Source organism: Takifugu rubripes, chromosome 21 (assembly GCF_901000725.2).
Source record: "Takifugu rubripes chromosome 21, fTakRub1.2, whole genome shotgun sequence".
Lineage (NCBI taxonomy): Eukaryota > Metazoa > Chordata > Actinopteri > Tetraodontiformes > Tetraodontidae > Takifugu > Takifugu rubripes.
Window position 1 is genome coordinate 8,462,877 of NC_042305.1, and position 16,402 is coordinate 8,479,278.

At 47.0% G+C, this 16,402-nt stretch overlaps 1 protein-coding gene across 1 annotated transcript in view; it reads left to right on the forward strand.

Annotated features, from left to right (window-relative positions):
• The window catches only part of fbrsl1 (fibrosin-like 1), a 205,270-nt gene that overhangs the window by 167,912 nt on the left and 20,956 nt on the right, over positions 1-16,402 (forward strand). The window contains 1 exon segment of the mRNA XM_029829992.1: positions 7,353-7,401. Coding sequence (XP_029685852.1) covers positions 7,353-7,401 — 49 coding nt within the window.

Consider the following 16,402-nt stretch of genomic DNA (forward strand, 5'->3'; position numbering starts at 1 on the left):
GAGTGAAAAGAAAACTAGTTCAATAGGAATGTCTATTGAGCTCTGCTTAGAGCCACTTTCCTCTTAACAAGCTGCAGAGAGAGGTGGTTTGCCTACCAAGCTTGCCTGCAGCTCTCCGCAGGGCGATTATGTCATGGCGGGCCAGTCAGAATGATGCGTATCTCTCTTGTAGAAGGCAGCTCTGCTGCAGCAAATGCTCCGACTAGGAATATTATTATTATCTCTTCCAGGATCCTCTCCACAGCAACAAAGGAGTCGCATTGTTAGGGGCCTGGAAAAAGCTGTTTTTGAAATAATCCGCCTGTCTGTTATCCTGTCTCTCAGACAATAACATCCAGAAAGGCTTTTTTAGCTTCCGCCACCCGCACTGACAATAGGGTAAAGGCTTTACAACAAAAGGATGATGTGGATACGGAGACGGCGAGTTCCCGTCCCCTGTCCTCTCATACCTCCTCACGAAGGCCCCGAGGGAGCTGGGATTTGGTCGAGGCTGTTGACCAGCCAATCGGGGAGCAGTGAGCCGTGTCTTAAAGGGCTATCTGGCATCTCAGCTGCCGCGAAGCCCGGAGAGCCGGGAGAAGCCGCCGGTGCTCTGATCTTTATCGGGGTAGAGAGTAATGAGGAACAGCCCGTTGATTCCTCTGAGAGATTACCGCCACTTCTTATCAGTGCCAACGCACATTTTGACATTAAAAAGGAAAGGAGGCCGCACCTTCTCCATCATCAGCGACGGCGATCTCCCTGTTTTGTTTTTCTGTCTCCTGTTGCCATTATCCCCTCACTTTATCCCCGTTTCCGTGTGCCCAGGCAGGACTTAATCAAAGCCCAGCAGTTGCGCCACACTGACCCTTATCTCACCTTAAATAAAATACAGCTCCCTTGCTCCCCTGCTGCCCCATTCCACTAAAACAGGAAAACGAAGCACGCTTTTAAAGAACTTTCTTTGGATCTACCGTGGCATTAATTGAGTTAAATGGATTGTGATGGTCTAGATGATTTGTCTGTTGCCTTTTATTGCCGCAATTTAGATTGCGCCCCATTGCATTATGGCCCTTAAGGAGAGTCCTCCGTTGCCATTTTGTCTCTGCTGGCATTAATATGCGCAGGTTTGCCTACGAATAAAATGGAAATGTGCTAATTTCCTGACAAATTTCAGCGCATAATCAACCGAGAGCACTTGTTCCCATTCCTCTATTGGAGATTTTACAAATGGGACCTCTTTGTGTGTTTATTCCGTACCCATTTGTCATTTTTAAAATGGTGATTTGTGACACCCTCCACTGATACCCCCCCCCCCCCCCCCCCCCCCCCCTCCTGTCAGCCTGCCGGCCACATGCAGGGTACATCGGCGGGTCTGCAGCCTCCCTGGTGAAATATGCCTCGTCCTTTTTTTCTTCATTTTTCCTTATCTGCTTAGTGCTGGCTGTGGGCCTGCTGAGGCGTTGATTTGTGACCCTCACTGTCTGCTGCAGCGAGAGACTTTAATGTAGTGCGTGCCTCTGCCCTTCTCCCGACTGATGAAACAGGCTCCTGCATTCCCCTGATAGACCACTAATTTGTATACTAAACTGACAGGCAGCCGTGATAAGGGCCAGCAACTGCTGCACAGCCAGGGGAGGGAGGAGCGGCGGGGTGGTAAATGAGACGAAGGGTAATATTTTACACAAAGCTCAAGCCCACCTCCCCCCCCACGCCCCACCCCCCTCCTCTCTCGACATTCATTTCCCTGTGTCTGTTGCTATGAGGAGGCAGAACCGGAGTTGTCAGCCACGGCCCTGTGTTATACACACATACACGCAGGCATTATATGTGGTGTTGAAAATGGCACTCTGGGCGAAGGATGAAGAGGTGTGTGCGCGCGTGTGTGTGTGTGTGTGTGTGCGTGTGCGCAAAAGAGACCACTCCATTCTCCACAGTCACTATGGAATTCATTATCATCTTAATGATGCCTGCGTTGAGGCGAGTATCTGTTGGTTGACAGTTGCGTGGGAGGTTTCTTCTCTATGCTGTTCATGTATCCCATCATGCTCGCTGGGGGTTTGCAGTCTTGCTGGCCTACACCTGTTCTGACAAGCAGGCGGAGACGGCAACGGTGGTGGGTGGGAATTGGAGGTAGACGGTGCCTCTTCGACACTTTGGGAATGTGGAGAACCGCTGCGGCTTATAATAAACGACCGCTCGGGAGGTCATTAAGTTTCTGGAACAGTGTGAGGACAAATGTGCGGGAGATAATTAATTTGGTGTGTCTCCCGTTGCAGCCTGGGAGCTGTTGGCCCACTGCGCGCCGCTAATGCTGCATCTATTCTTAAAGTAGACTGGCGGACGTGTGGGTTGAATGGGTCGCAGTGATTGTGATGGCTCTGAGTGGGTACTGAAAGAAGTGTTTATCGAAGCACGGAGCACCTCCCACATGGACATGGGAGTTTTTGCTTCTGCTCGAGCTTGACTGATATTACTCACATGTCAGTAGTGATAACCTTTCGCGTGTCACGATCACTTCAACGCCTCAAAACTAAACACAGATACGGTATCTGTGAAGCCTCAGCTCTGGTGATAAATAATTGCCTCCACACATATAGATATCTCTAAAAAAGCTGTTTGCATAATCTAACCTCACATATGTTAAAGAGAAGTGGCATTAGCCTGGAAGCTAATGCTAGCATCTAGCAAGTGAGACGTCATAAACCTATATGCACCTGTTTCATGATAGTCATGAGAAGGAGATTCCCAACCTTGTGTGGGACATGAAGGAATGTAGGTGCAATGAGAGGTAACAGAGAACTTTAGGTGGCATTAAATGCAAATTGGAAGAGAGGGCAGTGAAGGTGGAAACTGACAGTGATGAAACACCAGGCAGAGGAGCAAATTTGCACAGAGAGAGAGGGAGAGAGAAGTGGGTGTGGACACATGGTTGCATGGGTTCAGGTTCTCCAGAGAGAGCTCCGCGATAACTCTGTTAGTACCATGTGGCACATTTAACACTGTCATTTATTATGCACAACTCAGCGCTCCATTGTTGCCTCTATTACAACGAGGCTTCAGTTGCAAGTCCGGGGTTGTTTTTCTTATCTCTTCTTTGATGCTCTTGTGTGATTTTAATAATAAACTGTCATTTATTAGCTTCCTCTTTCAGTTCGCGAAACATGGCAGCATGTTTCCTCGTGTTTGCTTTTCAGTATCTAAGAGTAAAGATTATCTGCCCCACCACTTGTCCTACAGCAATCTGTCAAGAGCATAGCATGTGCCAAATGACTCGCGACTAAATTGTAATTATAGATTTTGCAGGCGTGAGTCCACAACAAAGCCCTCTGACAGGTTTCTTTGTTTTTACACTCCAGCTGTTGTCATAGTCTTGTCAGCACATGTAAAAATGTCCGTCTCCAAAGAGCGGTCGGAGGGTGTTACCTGCTTTGCACTGCGCTAGGAGTGCCTTTGTATTTAGTCTACATGTAGCTAACCTCTGGCTCTAAGATTGCTTCCTGTTTAGAGTTCATTTCCTCATCTTCAAGGAATGGCCAGCATATCCAGGAGGGGCTCTCAAATCAAGGGTAGATGGACGGCCTGGGGATCATTGCATACAAAGCTGGGGGGGGTGATGGTTGTGGTGGGGAGAAACTGGTCTCTCAGCAGTCTTTACTAAATGAGGTTAATTGAATCTGGGTAATTGCTGACCTTCCTGTCTCGGTGAAATCACAGCCTTAACTGATCAATGCATTTCATAAATTCATGGCTGAAGGTCATTCGGTTGATTATCCCGCACTCCCTCACCGCCTGCCTCGCCTCTCTCCGTCGGCCCATTGTGCTTAAATTAATCAGGGAAGCGTTTCTAGCACTTTAAAAAGTGCAATTAAGCTTGTCTCGGATTTAAAAAATTAATTATCTTACTGCGTTATTAAGTAAAAGCTATGTGGACACGGAAAATTTGCATTTTTTCCCCCCCGTGCTTCTTTTCTTTGACAGCAAATGCAATTTGGTCGCGCAGTAAATGTCTCACTTATTACAAACAAGGCTGTTTGCCTTTTTGCACTCCCTGCGCAGCTCTGCTATTATCTGGAGATTTATGCAGCCAATAAGTCACTGGTGTTCAGGGAAGTCGGGGACTTTTTAAAACAAACAGCAGTGTAATTTGTAATTTGGCATTCCCTAAATCTGAGAATTACGGCTCTGTATGTGGCTCTTCAGGGAGTTAGCAGTGCGACGGTAGGTTTGCTGGCCCAGCTTCCCCCTTGGCCTCACTCTTTTTCTTTCTCCCCTTCATTCCTTTTACGCCTGCCGAGGAAACGGAAGGATTTCACAGCTGCTGGGAGCTGGGCCCCGGCTGGGCCCTATGACCTCCCTTTTGGTTCCCCCCTCCCTTAGTCCCACTCCCTTTTTCTCCTTCTCTCCAGCAGTCTGTTTCCTCAGGGAGCTCTTGTGTGGCTCGAAGGAAGCTGAATCATAAAGCATGGCTAATGAATAGAATAGGGAAGGAAAGCTGAGGCTTGCTGACGGCCCTCCAGAGAGGAGGCCGGGCCCCGCAAGCCCCAGGCTCAGATAGCAGACGGCCCCCTCAAAGGTCAGGCTTCCTGCGGCCTGCTCCAAGGGCTTTTGGCTTCCAGGCAGTGTGGCTTAAATCCCCCCTCCTCCCCAGTTTTTAATGGTTAAATTTCCCTATTTCCCTTAGAAAACCTGGCCTTTGCTCTTCTTTTTTTTCAGTCTGTGTATTTTCCCTCTGTCTCGTCTTTCCCTGTCTGTATTTAATTGCAACCAGGGTTGCCTCAACAAAGAGAGTGTGAAGAATTTGTTATACATGACCTCTGCGCACCACAACCACAGGCAGCTCAGACTGCTGGATGCAAAACCAAGAGAGAGAGAGGGGGGGGGGGGGAAATCCACTCCGCCAGCAAAACCCCAAAAGTTCTGCAAAAACAACAGCTAGCCAAATCAGGCCTCTGCTTTGACATGCCTTTTTAAGAACTGCTTTTGTAAGCTGGCCTTGTAATTGTGGATTATACAACCGACTCAGGGGGACTTGGCAGGTGCAAAACACGGCATTAAAACCTAAATATTGGTTGTTGATGTTACAGGTTTGGAATATAAACCAGACCCACTGCATGCAGAGCATAGCCAGGATAGCAATAAGCAGAAGTACGCGGGGTTGCCCTGGCACACTGTAAACACAGCATTTTCTGTTCCCGTTCTCAGGAACATCATGTCTGCTCTCTAGACCTGAGAGTTGCTGTAACCATCCTAGAGTTATGACACGACCCACCCTGTCTTCCTGTGCTTGTGTGACCCCATGCCACACTAAGCGAGTCCCTGAGCCAGCTCCCGTGTCCATTTGACAAGCTTCATTTCATTCTGAGCCCATATTTTTCTTGCAGGGCCTCCGGGGCCATGACTCAAAGCTGAGGTTGTGCTGCTGCCGCGCTGAGGGTTGGTACTGGAGCGTTTAATGTCATCCAAAGCTAACAAAGAGCCTGTGTTGGAGCCTGGCGCCCTGGTTCTGGGAGACTGAAAGAGGGCAATGCACAACATTCTGTCTTTCCACTGTAGAGCGCTGTAGGAGGAAACAGGAAACATCTTTATAAATGTTGCAATAGGAGCTAAAGGTTCTCACTATCGAATTATCTGATGAGATTAGATATTAGTAAAAGGTTAGTAAAACCTATAAAGACTCCACTCTCCATTTGAGATCAGTTCACATAGGAACTGGGTTGATGGGAACGTTCCAGAGTGTTAATAAGAGGAACCTAGTAGCCTAGCTTAGGAACCTGGGGCCAAAACCGACAGGATGTGCTGGTGTTACCAATTCAGATGCTATGTACTTAGCTGTAATTCAGAGGAAACCAGCCTCCAATGCAAACAACAAGGACTGTGTGAAGATTTCTGTGTGTTGCGTTAGCCAAAGCAAACACACTTATGTCAAGCCAGTAGCCTTTGACTTAACGGAACTTAACACGCCGCTGCGCAAAGCTAAAGCAAACATTAAAATGACATGCATATTTTTCCAACTGATAATGTGCAGCCTTATGGCTGACATGTTAAACCGAGTAAAACTGTAGATCGCACCTTGATTTAGCCAATATCTTTCTGTAAATACCTAAATAGATACCACTGTGTATTTCAGCTGTGTGGATAAAGGCTTCAGAGTTGTGGTTAGCAGCGAGACGAGACATCCGCGCAGTCACGCAGACAGTTAACAGTGACAGAGTGGCAACAAAAGAGAAATTGGGATGTCTTGGAAAGAAGACGGCGTCCTCAAAACACGCGACGGACGAACGCCGATGCCAAGGACGGCCATCTGTGTTTTTGCAATCATTTGCTTTCTCTTTTTGTCTGTCTCTTGCTCTCAGATTCAGTCTTCAGTCTTTACATATGCTCCCTTTGTGCCGCATTAAATACAGCCGTGGCAGTTAAGGACACGCAGGCCCTTTTGTTGAGAACATATGTTCGTCTTGGTGCGCGGAGCCCTGATGGGAAGATCTAACGCAACGGGAATGCGCGGCTTCAAACAGAACACTTATATGGTCTGATATTGCGGCCTGGGGAAGGTTTTCGCCGTTAATATTACGGTTCAAGCTCGCGGCTGTTTCGCTACGCTATTTTGCACAAGTCAGTTTGATTTAGGAGGTGCCTTCCAGAATCTACATATCCATTCAGAGCAGAGCAAAACGCAGGCATCCACACGAGGCTCCTCTTCTCAGGCTGCGTCCGCGGCCTCTTGCTGTCAGTCACGTCAGTAACAACTGTTTCTGACCCAATAAATGCTCATACTGTTGACGGATCATCTGTTTACTTCCACTATGGGCAGATATTGTCTTAGATATTGAATTTGCGAAATAAGGATATTGCTTTTAGAGTGGAACCACATTTTATTCATGAGGTATGTTATTTGATTTAAAGTATTGCGGAACAAAATGTGATTTGTGAGCGGCAGCAGGTACAGTATACAGGAGCCTTTGTGTTCTGCTGCTGCACCACCGCCGCACTGACTGCCTCCTTCTGTGGGCTGGGTTTTTCGCCGCTTCTTTTGAGATTTTCAGGTGGCACAACAGTGCCCCCTAATGTTTCCTCGACGGGAGAAAGACAGACCCGGGGACCATCAGGTGCAGAGGGAGGGCTTGCTGCTTGATTGGAGGACTTTGACTGACTGTCTGACGCTGTTTATGGCAGCTCCGAGTTTTCTTCCAAGCCACTTTCATGGCTGAATAAGCTTCGTACTTGGCAGACGCGTGCATCAGCTGTTATGCTCAACGTGCTGCAGGACACAGATTATTTTATTTTTTTTGAAGACATATATTTGCACAGGTTTGCCCCTGATTGCAGTCCTCAGTAAAATCCACTGACAATCCGCCGTCTTGTTTTTGCAGGTGTCTGATGTAGGATCAGAGAAGCTCTTTTCGCCCACCACACCCAAAGGTAAGAGCCCACTCAGCTTACTTTCTGTCTCATTCATACCCTTCAAAACAACTGGGCTTTGAGTCCAAATCTCCTCGGCTTTAATCCCACAGCCCTTATTCAGATTTAAATGTCAGCAGACATTAACAAGGTCTGGTGACTACATATGCATACATTTTTGCTTGTTTGCCGAATCACGGTTTTTGGATGACCCCACCAAAGGCTTAGCCCTCCTACATATTGGTTCATTAGAGGGGATTTAGAGCCTCGCTGCCACATGCTCCCACAAATGGGAACTTCCCTCAGGCTATACAAGCTCCCTGACAGCAGGCCTGGACCATAATGGATGCCAAAGGAAAGAGAGAGAAAGAGCTTTGTCAGCCCCCAGGACAACACAGGCTGCGTGTACGTTCACATATGTGGATTATAGATCCTTTGCTTTGTATGCCCAATGCGTGATTTTGCATGATGTGCGCTTTTGTATGTCCGATCCCACATGCGTTAGTGCGCACCATGTGGGCCCGGAACACCAGCTGCACCTGCGTATTCTCCGCGTGCATTAGCGCGCTCAGGTCAGAGCAGGGAGACGAGTCGTGGGGGAGGGAGGGTGATGCGCAATCAGCCCTCCGGTGACAGATAGCGGGCTGAGACACCCCGTCCCCCCCGAGGGCAAGACCCTAGAAAAGGGGCCATTAAGAAGAGCTGAGGGGAAACAGAGGTGGAAGCACACAGGAGGGCAAACTACGGATGAGCGTGTCAAACATGTCACCGCCACTCTGCTTCACTTTTATATCTGGTTGACCTTTCTTGAGTGTTTTATTAAAATTTATATGAATACATGGCTTTGCTGCAATCTATCAACCTTTATGGTTTAACACAGTAGCCGTGATTACTCCTGTCTGACATGGAGGAGAGAAACCAGGCCTGCTGTGTGTGATGGGGATGGCCTGTGACCAGCATCTGCACAGTCAAGTCTTTGTTGACAATTATTTCCAGATTTGTACGGTCTGCAGAAAGGCTGGACCGAGTCTGATCCATTCCCCACCAGAAGGTCACAGTGCATGTTCATCTGCATACAAACGTGGCTGCATGTGAACATACTCTCCTCTGGACTGGTAGGACACGCATCCCTGCCCTCAAATGTGTCTTCGATGTCAGATGGTGGGCGACGGCCTCCCCGGATCACACTAATGTGCACTCGGGGTTGAGGATTAAGACCATGGAATTACACAATCCAGATAATCCAATCAGTCTCTCTCTCGATTGTTGCCCAGATCAAGCAGATCTCGTTTGGTGGAAACAATAATGAAGTGGTGCTGCAGATTAGAATTATAGGTTAGGGGGGGGGGGGTGATCAAGCAAATCAGCGGGGTGATGAAGTGATGAAAACATGATCAGATCTGCTACCAGTCCCTCGCTGTGCTCCAGTGTTGATGTTTGGAGCTGTAATGGATTCATCAGTGGTGTTTGGTTTGGGCCGAGGCAGGTTTTTCTGTGTGTAATGTCTGCATGTATAATACCGAGCAGCCCACAGGCTGTTCTCCTTTGGCTCAGAATGCAGCATGTCCCATTACTGGGCTCAGTTATGGTCCTGTGGGAACAATGAAAAGTCCGCTCTGCTCCGATCGCCAGGCCTGTGGAGTTGCTGGCTCAGACTCACGCCCATACATGCTCAAGACACGCATAAATGCATAACGCAGCAATGGCGTTTGGCTCCTACAGCTCTCTGGGTAATGGCCGGTGTGCTTTTTTAACCCTTTCTAGCTTTTCGTCACGGCGTCCCCATCTGAACTTAATTTCGTTGAGCTGTTATGGGCACAAACACTTGAGGTTAAAACCAAATTGCACACTTGCCGGCAGTCTGTCGTGTTAATGAAACGCTTCAGGATTAATAGAATAGACAAAAAACCAACATGGTAATCAGCTAAAGAAGTGCACTGTAATTACACAAGTTGAACATGGTTTCAGGCAAAACCCTAACATCCTTTCCTTCTCCCTCTCATATTTACTTTTCATCATCTCAGTCTATTGACAACCTATTATAGATGCAAGCTAGTGGCATAACGTTAGCTGAAGCTTTAATATTTTGCAGTTTCTCACTAGTTGTTGTTACCATAGAGCTGCACAAGCCATGGTGAATGTCTGTCTGTGTTGGTGGTGATGAGGTAGGAAGGTACAGCAAAGAGCAGGCATTATCTAACAGTTATTTTGTTTATTTCCTCTTTTAAACCTCCCGCAAATTATCGATTTACTGGAGGATGGCATGTTTAAGTGAAAGTGCTGGGAAAACCTGTGTTCCACTTAGAGCTTGTCTTATTGAATCACAGGTCAGAGTTTACTGTTGCCGCTTGCTTGAAGGCGAACATGAAGCTAAATGTAGCCATATGGGCTTGCAGGGGCACCTCCACAGAGCAGATAAACACTTCACTGTCAGGCTTTTCTTCCTGCTCTATGGAAGTAGATAAAAGTTATAACCCAGCCGTCACCAGCTCGAAATATCTGAAAAAAACTGACTGGAATCTGAAGTGACTATGTAGAATGTTGTGGGGTTTTAGAGCTGGAGGTATAATCATGCGCCTCCTTGTGCTCAGCGGGGCCTTGTTGTCCTAGCTCGGTGCTGCCGATAAACCTGCGGGGCGTGCAGAGGCGCAAACCTGGGGCATCTTGGGATAGCGGTAGAAAGATTGGTAGAAAACCCATTTCTGAAGTGGATTTGTGCCCTTGTAATCCTGATTAATTTTGACCCGTTGTGCTCATTTTAAACAGAGCATTACAGTAAGCGTGAACACAGCAAGCTCCGGGGCGAAACCAGGAGCTTAGCGGCTTTGGGAGGCTTAGCTGCAGATGGCATTTTAAGCCGGACTTAATAAATTGTTTCCATTAAACTTACCGGCCCACACATACTGGATTAGACCAGTGGAACAAAAGAAAGAGGCAGCGTGCAGACGAAGATGAGAGGAAAAAAGCGCACACACAAACTCTCATCGTGCACATCTCACTCTGTTAGCGTCGCTCTGAGGCCAAATGGAAGGTGAACACGAGGTTACTGTGGTGCTCAGGGAGATGGGGGCTTTTGGAGGTGAATGCAAAATCCGCTCACTTTAGTTCTATTGCTCGTCAGGGATGTTGGACCAATTTACTTAATTGAGGCAGAAGTAAACAAACAAAAAAGATGCATAAACCATTTAGCTCTGCAGTGGATTTAGAGCTTATCCTTTAACTATTTATATATAAACACATCACCAATGTTTTCGCTTAAGTATTTAGGATCTGCAGACCCCTATTTTTTTTTGGTTTTTTTCCTATGGAAGCCTTTTTCTCATGAAATCTGGTACTGTGGAGAATCAATTCCTTATGGTAGGATCCGCCTCTCTCCCGTCCTTGCTACATCAGCTCATGGCTCGCTCCCTAAGCTCTCATTATGTGCTACACAGTCCAGGGTCCCCATGTCGAATCACTAATCAACCACCCTGTCTGCAGGCCCGCTCTCTCAATAGGTGCTGAGTGCCCTTTGTTCCACCACTGCTGTTTGTTGCATATCAATACAAGTGCTATATGCTCCTCCTCGTCCTCCTCCTTTTCTTGCATTACCTGTGCCAGCCAAAGATACAGTCCTGCTCCTGCAGCAGCAGCCTCGGGGCGATGAATGTTTCTTTCACCTGCTGCATTCAGAATGCCAGGGAAGGGAGGAAGGCTGGTGATTGGAGGGGGAGCAGCAAGGTCAGCACCGGGAGGGGGGGGTTGTTGGCAGCTCAGATACAGTGAAGTAGATGTGAGAGCCTATTTGTATTCAGCCAGGCAGCTCGACTCTGGCCAGGTCGGTGTAATGTATCACTAACCCCAGTGGCCGGCATGAGTGTTTGCAGCCTCTCAGCCATTAAATAATGAATGGGGGCTGACCCTCTGACCAACAAATCAGCTTTTCGCCATTGTTGAATCAGGAGTCAAGGTAGCTGGCTGGCTGGATGACTGGAGGGCAGACATGTTGGGGGGGGGGGGAACATGAAGGCTGCAAAAAACCTCACGCAGATTATCCAGAACTGGAACTGAAAGCAGCCAAAACCACTGTGCACTGTTAAAGCTCACCTCCGCTGCCGTCTCTGATTTGTCAGACAAGGTCCAGGCGGCTTGCAGGACACGCTTCCTTTGTCGAGAAGGCCCCTGTTCCTGTAGACGGTCAAGCTCTGCTGTTGCGGGATTTAGGGGATTATATTTCCAACTATGTGCACGGCGGCGCTCCGGGGTTGCAGTTCCAGGTGCATGAGCACAATATCATGGATCTTTTTTTTTTTTCTCCCCAACTTAAAATCAGATACACATGCGCAGAAAATGAAGTCCAAAGTTCTTTCAGACCACAGAAAGGAGAAGAACAGTCGCCCGGCCTCGCTTCAGCCAAACAAGGCTCTCGGGAGTAACAGGAGAAACCTGAACAATACAGTTCTTTATGCCTTTATTAATCTTTGTGTTATTAGTGTTCCAGACATAGGACATTTTGTGAGCTTGGTGATTTGTTTTTCCAGAAATGGCTGATATTAATGCTCCCTTTATTGATGGTGCTAATGGTGTTTGTGCAGCCATCCCTGTCTGAGAGATGAAAATAAATAGGGGGAGCTCAGCAGAGATAAGACACGTGTTTAATTATTAATTGAGCCATTACTGACAGAGATTGTCTTTTTTGATTTAAAGCAGGAAGTCCTGCTTTAGGGACAGAAAAAGCAATTACAGAATTCCCAGCCTGCAACGCTGCCGCTGCCCATCGTTTCACCATTCACTGCAGAGAGAGAGAGAGAAGACAAAACACTCACACACTCGCTGTTAGACTGTAGTGTTCCATAAATTATTTTAATTCTCCTTCAATATTCATGCTGTTTTAAATTACGATTACACCCTCATGTCTTATTTATGTAGAGTGACAGGCAGGCATAGTGAGTCAGCCACATTACCCACAATCCCCCCCATGCACCTTGAAAGAATGGCTGAAGGGATTCATTTGGCTCCGTATGATGCAGGAAGTGATGTCAAACTGCAGCAGCTCTTACAGCTACCTGTTTTCAACGACACACAGCAATTAGCCAGGTTGTAATGTCAATGCTAATATGTCATGCTCTTCCCACGTGCTCTCGGTGGCCCCTTTCCAGCAACATTGTATCCATTAGAAAAGTGTCTGCACTTTAAAAAGTGCCTAGTGTGCATGAAATATTAACCTCGCTCCCACCGAGGGTACGAAACAGGAGCAGTGTGAGCGGGTTGATGTGTTTTTGCCTTCTGTGTGTGTTAGCCGTTACATGTCAGGATGCTCGGCGCCCGTCACTCGGCCCTGTCAGGCCCTGTCGTCTGTGTCAGCTGGGGGCAATCGGCTGTTTTGACAGAAAATGGGAGTCGCAATGAAGGCTGTGCGATTAGGCTCCATTGTGCATCTCTGGTTATATTGATTGAATATGGATCCAGCTTTAGCTGTGTAGAGGGTGCAATTACAAAATCACTGCAAGCCATGAGGGAAGTTTAGCATAAGATGTCACAGATATGAGCAGAATTTATATATTCCCTATATTGTAGATAATTCTTGAATGTGAGATCAGTACTAATATATCAGTTAAATTTGCCAAAGACTTTTCACTGGTTTCTCTTTTGATTGCGTTGCACTAATCCAGGATTCCCATTATTAGACCATCAGCCAACACTCTGACCCGAGGGGACACCTGGGAAAGGTTTTCTAACTGCTGAAACTGGGAATGCTAATGTCATGAAAGAAGTTGCTTCTGGAGGCACCTTTGCTGTCAAGATGATTTCTTTAACTTCTCCATTAACAGATTTTAGCCTCAATGTTTCTCCACCAACTCTGCTACTCGTGTGCTGGGAGCTAATTCAGCAGCAGTGAATTAGAAATCTGAAGCTCCCCGATGAGAAAAAAGCTTTTTAACAGATAAGCTGCAGCCCCTGCAGTTTTCTGTGAAGCACAGGTCGACTCCTATTTCAACAAGAAACCACCGCTGGTTAAAGAACTGTGCTGGCTCCTTGTTTTGTTCTTGTTCCTCTTGTTTTAGAGGGGGAAGAAGGGGGAAAAAATTTCGATCGGATAGCTCTCGAGAGCAGTCGCTCTCATCTCATCTTCTGTCTAATCTTAATCCTCCTCCCGCCGCCTTGCTGCCGGCTGCCTCGTGGAAGGCACTTCCATGCTAGAGTACGTGACCAGCGCTTTATCGCTGCTGTCAGGCCTGAAATGTAAAGCATGTCGTCTGTGATCTCTTGCTGGTATCCTTGTTTTGTAAATCCTTGATTCCAAGCTCCAGTCCCTCTGCCAACACGAGTGTGTTCCCCTCTGCATGTGTTTGAAGATGCCGGCTTCTTCTCCACCAAGGGTGTTTTAAGCTCATCTGTGTTGAGCAGTTCAGAGCCAGTGTTGTTTGCAGATGAGGCTGTCATGCTCGTTGACAAAGCCAGATGGTAGGTGATTGTGGCCAAACACGACACTTGGATAACGCACAATCCCTGGCAAGGAGGCAGCCGTCAGCCAAGATGCACATTACAAAGATGCTTGTAATGGGTTGGACATTTTGGGAATCTGTTCACAGAGGCTTACAAAGATGGAAGAACCATCACCAGAAGCCGGACACACATAAAAAGGCTTCAGATTCCTTGAGATTCAAGCATACCCATGCCTCAGAAGAACTTGGCAGTGTGTGTTCTGGGGGGGAAAGAAATGAACCCGAGGAGACCAAATCACAACCAACAACAGCAGCCAGCCATGGAGAAAGTTTTCCAAACCCTCTGCAGATGGGTGGTCCTCCTCTACTGTTTGTTCAGGATTCCTGAACGCCATACCTTTCCAGCTGTAGCATATTAGCATCCGTGTTTCTGTCAGAGGCTCATCACAGCTACTCTGTCCTGAAGCAATACCGCAGGTTTGGACTAGCACAGTGTATCTGACAGCTGGCTGAATGTGGAACGGTTTTGTGATTCTAGTCTTGATATCAGCCCTGAACCCACTACCTGGTGAAAGCAGTGACCTTACGCACACATTCAACAAAGGCCTTGTGTCGTCTTGTGTTTCACCGGCCTCGAGTGCCGTCCGTTATCCAAGTCTTTGACATGCAGGCGGTAATTTGCTGATACGTTAGGGTTTATATTTTGTTATTCCAAGGAAAGTTTTTGGAATAAAAGAACATGCACAGTGTGGTCTCCTGCAATCCTGAAGCAGTCATCAGTTTGGCTGTTGTTTTTGGCTACTGGTGAATTCCCTGCTCTGGGCTCTGGTAGTGAGGCCCCTCATGGCCTCTGACTTACTGTAAAACCCCATTCAGCAGAGCATGCACCCCAGCCTCCCTGGGTGTTTGGGTTAGTGTTGCTGTGTTGAAGGAACTGGTATTTCACAAATGTTTGCTTTGGGATGTTGCTCCATGTGGCCACAGGGATGTGTGTTCAGAGCCCTCTCAACACCGTGGGCAACAGCAACTCGGCTATATGATCTAGCTGATGTTAGCATCATGGGAATTGTTACAAAAAAACTCCTTTTAATTGTAGTTTTGCCATATGATAAATCTTGGGGTTTTTCCATGGTGTAGCTTATAACCAAAAATGTTCAACCTCAGAATCAGAACTCTTGGTGCCTACATTCAAAAGACCACATCTGTCAAAGCCTTACAGCGACAAATGACTCCCTGTGTTTTTGGAAAAGATCAATAAAGAGCCATCACTATCAGGAATGATACAGATATTGACTTATCAGCTGTTAAGTGTGGGGCAAGTGCTGAAGTGCCCTGGGCTCCATATCAGCTGCTGTACCCGGTATTAGTGTGCAGGCTTGGAGGAGCACCGACCTAATCCTGGTAGCAGGTGCTGCTGGAGCCCAGCGAGAGTGGATGTGTTTTTCAGGGAGGATGAGCCATCTGGGTCTTGATACTTTATGGTGCTTAAAACACATTCTCAAGTGTGACACTCCCAGCACTTACCTTTTAGCTGTACACAATAATCCAGGCGCAGGCTGCTGAAGCGAGAGGGTGCCTTTCAGGAGAATTTACAGGGTTTGATATGGCGTGGAGGCTCCGCGATGACACGGATTCGCGAAACAGTCAGACACAGTCTGCCGCTTGAGTTTGATTCCTCTAACTCTGCCGCTGTTGTTTTGTCATCTGCTGTCTGAAAAATGGGGAGCTGATAGAAACGGTGTTTGTTCGCTTTTGTTTCATTTCTGGCTCGGGTTTTCAGTCCTTATTGCCTGTCACTTTCCTGGGGCTTTGTGTTGTTGCTTTTTTTGTTGTTGTTTTCATCTCACAAGTGATTCAGCTCATTTGGGAGCCCAGTTATACTCCACTATCACTGTGCATTCACCCCAAACAGACAGACGCCCATTCAGACTACCTTCACAAACTAGCCTGCAAATCAGCAGCTTATTTTTGTGTGTAGGTGTGTGTCTGCGTGTGTGTGTGCGTGTGTGTGTGTGTGTGTGTGTGTGTGTGTTACCCAGGGACAATGAGGAAAGATGTGAGGAAAGATTAGCTGCAGTCTGTCCACTTGTACCCAGGTACTGGTTAACATAATGTCCTGCCCTTTGTTCCTACTTCCTTTTTAACTCGGGGTCACTTTATCCCTCTTTTCCAGTCATGTTTTCTCTGTCTAATGAAGACTGATGAATGGTGTGCAAGAAAGGACAGGCAAATATTTGCAAACCTGATACGCCTGCCTATTGTCCCTCTTCCTGTAGTGGCAGACACATTGCTAAAGAATAAATAAATAAACTAATTCATTAACAAAATAAGTGCTGTCCAAAAGAAATCTATTTACTTTGTTTAACATTGGCTTACTTCCTTATTCACCTTAGTATTTGTGGTGCAGTTTGCTTGATGTTGAAAGTTGCAGGATATTTTCTGATCCAAAAATTGCCAAAATAGACACATGTCGAGCAGATTTTGTACTTATAATGACAACAATACAACTGAACTGTTTTTTAATCACAAATAATAAAATAAGGCTTCTTCACAAGAACTGGGGTTTTTTACCTTCTGTTGTAGTGATTGGAAAAAAG